The following is a 6,213-nucleotide window of genomic DNA, read 5'->3' as shown; positions in this document are numbered from 1 at the left end:
GGTGTGTGGGGGTAGCAGGGTGTGTTGGTGTGGGGGGTGTGTGAGGGGACGCGGGGTGCGGGGCAGGAGGGCAGTGTGTCGGTTTGCGGGGCAGGGGCGGTGCGGAGGTGGTGGGGTGGGTGTCGGTGTGTGCTGGGTGTGTGTGGGCAGTGTCGGGAACATGAGTGAGGGAATATGGGGTTGTGAGGGTCTCAGAGGGGCTGTAAATCCAAATGTAATGGATATCTGCTATTTTATTGGGAGAAGTGGACACTCCTGGTGTGAGTGCCCCAGCGAGCACTCCGATACCTCCGGGCTCAGACCGGGCTCAGGCGGGGCTTAGGCCGGGCTCCAGTGGGACACCGGCTCCCCGGGGACGCAGTGCCAGGTGCTGGAGCGGGTTTATGTAATTGGCTCTTACATAATGGTCTTTAGCACATCGCTTTAATTAGCACCGCTACCGGGGGTGTCCGGGGCTGCAGCCCCTGCAGGAGGACCCCGAGGGTGTGAGCTCTGCAGTCACGGGCAGGGAATGGGGACGGTGCAGAGTGTGCTCCGGGACTGAGCAGGGCTACCTGACCTTGGGAAGCACGTGTCTGAATGGTATTGGCAACTCTGCTGCCAGGAGAAAACCACGTTGCCTCACTCTGTCAGCCAGCTGATGGGAACAGGGGAGGTTTGTTTAAAACACTGTTTCAATCAGCTTTTTGATCAAGAATATGAAAGTCGTCATTGTTTCAATCTTGTATGGTTCACAGGGGCAGGAAGAGGAAGAAGGAAAAATAGGACAGGGAATGGCCTGGAGAAGGTTGGCAAACACGAGGACTTCTACTGTTGGTGCTTTTTGGGTTTAGCTGTTGCTGGAGTTGGCAGTGTCAGCTGCCTTCCTGTTATTTTGATTGTGCTCTCTGCAGCACAGCAAAAGGCATGGGTTGTGTTGGGAGGTGCCAGTGGCCCAGCAGACTGCAGGCAGAGCCTCAGCAGTGAACTGGTATTGCCTTTTCCATCTGCTCTCCTGACATCAGCTGTAACATTCGTGTCTTTGCCTGTCCTCAGAGGGTCCCCAGAATTATAGTAGTGAGATCTGCTGGAATGCTTGTCCACTCTTCTCTGTGTTAAGCATGGATAGCACATGTCAGAAGTGTTTTGTGACATGTTGCTTTGGTTTTCCAAACGGGATTTCAGTAGTCTTTGGCTTGTATCAGTAGACCTTCTGTTTAGAATAGCTCAAGTTCAGTTTTAGCTCCTGCTGTTTTCTTGGAAAGGTTTTCATGTGTCTGATCTGGCTGGTTTCTTGTTATTCCTTGTGAGGTGCTCTGCTAAAAAAAACCAGTACTGCAGTAGCATGAAGGGTCTTTGTTTTGAGACCCAGAGCATGTGGTGCTACAGGGCCACCTGAAAGTCACTGAGAGCTCACAGAAAACTCTGTTGTTCTGTCTGGCTGCTGGTGGGATCTTTTGGGAGCAATTGTGCTTGCAGTGCTACCACACAGTGAATTTTTGAAATCCATGGGGCAAAATTCTGTTGTGAGTAAGCATCTGGTTGCACTTAACAATATCCCACAGCCTGAATACCTTATTGAAAGTAGGAGACAATATGTGGACCTCCCCCTGGCAACTGAAGAACTTCAGCTGTTCAAGTGCCCTTGGTTTCAGTGCTGTTGGCAGCAGAGCTCCTCACAGCTGCTGGTTCTAACTGCACCCAAATGAACAAGCCAAATTGTGAACTGTAAAAGTTGTCAATGTAACTGTGTTGTAACCGTCACTGCATCAAAGTGCACAGTGCCATGATAAATGCATTAGTGAACCTGCTGTAGAATCTGCCTTCAGCTGAGTTAAAGATCCTGTCTGCTGAAGGTTGGGTAAGACCTTGAGGGTAAAAAAAGAAGAACAGCTGAGCTTATAAGCTGTAACAGAATTGGAAAGGTAGACTAGTCTGTTCTAGTTGTGAGGATCATGGTAATTCATATAAATCATTAACTGGCCACATCCTTCAGTCTTTCCATAGGGTTTAAGTCCTGATCTTCTCTTAGGTTTGATGCTTATAGTCTATTAATAGAGTTGTACTCTAGCAGGCTTTTTTGAAAGTGGTGCATTAATTGTCAGTTAAGTTCCTGTTTTCCAGCTCGTTGCATCTGTTTGCTCTGTGTCATGTTAGATGAGGCTTTTCACTGTGCAGTTTCCCATAACATTTCTTGTAATGTTGCCATTTCTTCTTAGCCTTGCCACAAGGAGGAAAAACCTCCTGGAAAGTACAAATCATCTTTTCTTGTGAGTTAACTGGAGAGGGGCAGTCATATCCTTAAGGGATGGAAATGATATCACTTTTAAGATGCCTTTATAGAGATCTCTTTTGCAAAAAAGTTCTGAATGTTTCTGAGAGCTCTGGATGTGCTTTTGTATTGCAATATAGAAAGTTTCTTGTGAACCTTCTGAACTTTTTATTCCTTTCCTACACTTATATTCCAGGCAGAAAGGACATTCTGCGTTACTGGAGGCAGGTGCTCTATTTGCGGAGTGACTTATGATGTCAAGAACTGTCTCATCCTGGATCTTAAGCTCAGCAAGAAACAGCATTGTCTGCCAAGGGAAAGGACGTTGGTACTCCATCTGTATCCCAAACAGAAACAAGATAAAATGGAAGCTTGTTGTCTCCAAGGCACACCTCTTCCCTGCTGGGGGCTGCGGCTTAGACAATCCTTTCCCCTTACAAAAAGCATTCCGACACACTTCCACCGAAGAGGAGCATTTTTCTTTCCAGTTGTCTCCATCGCAAATCAACGACATCCTCCGAGCAGGTGAATTATCCCATAAAACGCTGGATCTGAACGGCAAAGCCACCAGTTCTGTGTTGAGGTTTGAGAGTAACCAGCTGGCGTCCAACAGCCCCATTGAGGACCGGCGGAGCGCGGCCACGTGCCTGCAGACGGCGGGGATGATGTTCGGGGTGTTCGACGGCCACGCGGGCTCCGCCTGCGCCCAGGCCGTGAGCGAGAGGCTCCTGCACTACATCGCCGTGTCCCTCATGTCCCGGCAGAGCCTGGAGGAGATCGAGCTGGCCGTGGAGTCCATGAAGCCGGTGCGGCCCATCCTGCAGTGGCACAGGCACCCAAACGATGTGGAGTATCGAGAAATCACCTCCCAGTACTTTGAAAACCTCCGGGTGTACTGGCAGCATCTGCTGGACCTGGACACTGAGCCAGGGTTTAGTTTAGAAGAAGCCATGGTGTGTGCATTCAAAAGGTTAGACTCAGATATATCACTGGAAGTTCAGGCTCCTCAGGAAAATGAATTGATGAGAAATATTGCCCTCCAAGTAGCTTTTTCTGGTGCAACAGCCTGCGTAGCTCACGTTGATGGTGTTCACCTACACGTTGCAAATACCGGTGACTGCAGAGCAGTTTTAGGGGTTCGTGAAGAAGATGGAACATGGTCTACTCTCCCTCTAACCCGAGACCACAATGTCTGTGATGAATTTGAAATCAGAAGATTGAAGAGAGAACATCCTAGATCTGAGGAGAAAACCCTCTTTGTGAATGACAGATTACTGGGCATCCTCATGCCCTCCAGAGCCTTTGGAGATGTGCAATTAAAATGGAGTAAAGAATTGCAGCACAGTGTTCTTGAGAATAGCTGTGATGTTGAGGCTTTGAACATTTATCAGTATGTTCCTCCAAACTACCATACACCCCCTTATTTAACTGCAGAGCCTGAAGTCACATACCACAAATTGAGGAGCAAGGATAAGTTTCTAGTTATTGCTTCGGACGGGCTGTGGGAGATGTTGAGCAATGAGAAGGTTGTCAAACTTGTTGCTGGACACCTCACAGAGCTGAACGTGCAGAAACCACAACTGACTTTTAAGAAACCAGTTAATTTGGGTTATATGCACAACTTGCTGCTGCAGAGGAAGAGCAGAGGCCTGGCCTCCCTGGACCAGAACATCGCCACCCATCTGATCAGACACGCGATCGGCAGCAACGAGTACGGCGAGGTGGACCCCGAGAAACTGGCGGCCATGCTCACCCTGCCCGAGGACCTGGCCAGGATGTACAGGGACGACATCACCGTCACTGTGGTCTACTTCAACTCAGAAACCATTGAGAACTACTACAGGGACAATGAGTGACCTCGCACTGCTGCTCTGCAATACCACAGGCAACCTTTGATACTGGAGCCATTCCTCTTGTTCTTTCCTAGTCAGGCTGCTACCAGTGTTATAATCTGCAGGTTTCTAGATTTTTTGTTACTTACTAGTTTTGAAAACAACTTTGGTGAAAGTTCCCTGGGTTTCCAGGTCTGTGTACTCTGAAGGAAAATGTTTTCATAAAACTTCACTGAGATGTAACTGAACTAAAGATTCTGATTCCATGAGAGCCTCTGGTAAAACTTTTCAAAAGAACAAAGGAGACAAATTTCACTGAGCCTGCTACAATTTAACAGAGAGCTGGATAATAGATGTAGCTGCATGGAGTGTCAGAAAGGCTCTGCTCTTGTGGCAAACAAGTAGCATCCTACTGAAGCACTGTAACTGAATTAAATAAATTAACTACCAAAACTTTCTTTGATGTAAGTGTCAAATATTTTTAACCAATTGCCTCATGCTTATGAAAAAACATGAAAGAAGGCTGCTCAAACAGCCCTGGGATTGTCAGATGTCTTTTTTCCTAATTCTCTTCCTTAAGCTGGGAAAAAATTGTATTTTCTTCTGCAATGATTTTGAAGTGTGAATGCATATTCTCTTAACTTTGTGTGAACTTGTGTTACAACTTTCAGCTCAAACACATATGAGAGTCTTCACAATTCCCTGTTTAGATTTTAACAGTACTAGACTTAGGCATTTAAGTGTTTTGCTTAAAAAATATACCCTTTATTAAGTATTGATCTATGGAATGCTCTGCCTCAAATCCACCAACTGTAATTTAAATGAAGTTTGTCAGATCCAGAAGTTCAAAAATTCATCTAAATGTAAATTCAGCAAAGGAGGGAGCACCTTTCTCTTCAGATTTAACTTAGAGGAAATAACAGTGCTGATATTTCACCAAAAGATGTTTAATCTTTTATTCTTGCTTTTGGACATCAGCTTTTCCTTATAGGTACAGGGTTATTTTCTCTAGTGAATGTGTGTCCTAGTCTCTGAACATACATTTGTGTGTGTTTTCTTTTATGCTGTGCTTTCTGGAGTGCCATCCAAGCTTGCAAATTAGCTTTTACAGATGGTGTTCTCTGGTGACTGCCCTGCCTTGTTTACACACAACAGTAACTGTTCTCCACAAGAACGTGTCTCCTGGGAATACAGGACTGTTTACTGATGTTGCTGCTGAATAAGAACTCGTGAGGGTGCAGCAGAGCAGATAAAAACATTGCTTTTCTGTTTTCCCTGAACTTCCCTTAAAACAAAAGCTCTATCCTTTCACAGTTTAGCAGATGAAAAAGTACTTAGTTTTTTCTCAAGATCTTAAGTAGATGAGGCCTTGGGGCTTAAAACTGGTGGCCCTTGTGGATTTGGGTTTTTTTGTATACTTCCACATAAAAATTATTACTGCTTTTTTCAGGCATTTAAATCTGTTTTGAAGATGGAATTAGAAGGAAGGTAAAACTGTTTTAAAAATGTTCATGCTTTTGGCTATTCAGGATTGACTGTAATTCAGTTCTACAACTGCAGTCACTGAATGCATCCTTAAAAAACCTCTCTTCTGGAAAACTAATTTACTGTTCAGTTTTTTTCATCTAGTACATACTAGAGCACATCCAGCAACTCAGTGTGGAAGCAGATTAAATGAGTAGATGTGTTGCCCTTGATATCAACCAAACAGGATTTCCTCAAGCAGTCTGACCCTGGGATCTCTGTGATAAGGACTGCAAACTTCAGGGATGTGCAGGATGTTGCAGAGGTTGCTGAAATTCTTAGTGCTGGGCTCCAACTTGCTTTAAAGCGTGCTCTGCCCTCATCCCTGAGGCTGGGGCCGTGCAGACTGAGCTCTCCTGCCACAGAAAGGCAAACAGTGAGGGTCAGGCCCTGTGTTACCTCCGGGGGGGGCTGTTCTGCCTGCAAGGAGAGGGGAGCACTCCTCAGCAGCATTCCTAAACCCTTCTGGCTTTAGGTGATCTGTTCCCTTACAAATCCTTGTGTGTCATAGTTCCATGCTCCATTGCTTAAAATTTAGCCTTAAAGCAGTAAACACAAAGCATCTCTAGACTGCCTCTTAATAGAGAAATTCCTTAGCCATGCAGC

The 6,213-nt window shown here is 45.8% G+C and overlaps 1 protein-coding gene across 3 annotated transcripts in view; it reads left to right on the top strand.

Annotated features, from left to right (window-relative positions):
* PDP2 (pyruvate dehyrogenase phosphatase catalytic subunit 2) overlaps positions 1–4,541 on the top strand; it is a 5,484-nt gene extending 943 nt beyond the window's left edge. For 2 of the 3 annotated variants that reach the window (XM_027665150.1, XM_027665152.1), the window contains exon 2: positions 2,448–4,541. In XM_027665150.1, the coding sequence (XP_027520951.1) occupies positions 2,503–4,107 (1,605 nt within the window). In that variant the 5' untranslated portion in view covers positions 2,448–2,502 and the 3' untranslated portion in view covers positions 4,108–4,541. The remainder of the gene's footprint in view (positions 1–2,447) is intronic. The other variant, XM_027665151.1, reaches the window with a different exon arrangement.
* The last annotated feature ends 1,672 nt before the right edge of the window (positions 4,542–6,213 follow it).

Source organism: Corapipo altera, unplaced genomic scaffold (assembly GCF_003945725.1).
Source record: "Corapipo altera isolate COAL_440 unplaced genomic scaffold, ASM394572v1 141, whole genome shotgun sequence".
In the NCBI taxonomy this organism is placed as follows: Eukaryota; Metazoa; Chordata; class Aves; order Passeriformes; family Pipridae; genus Corapipo; species Corapipo altera.
Note: the sequence above shows the minus strand (reverse complement) of the source record. Positions and strands in the feature narration are given on the sequence as shown.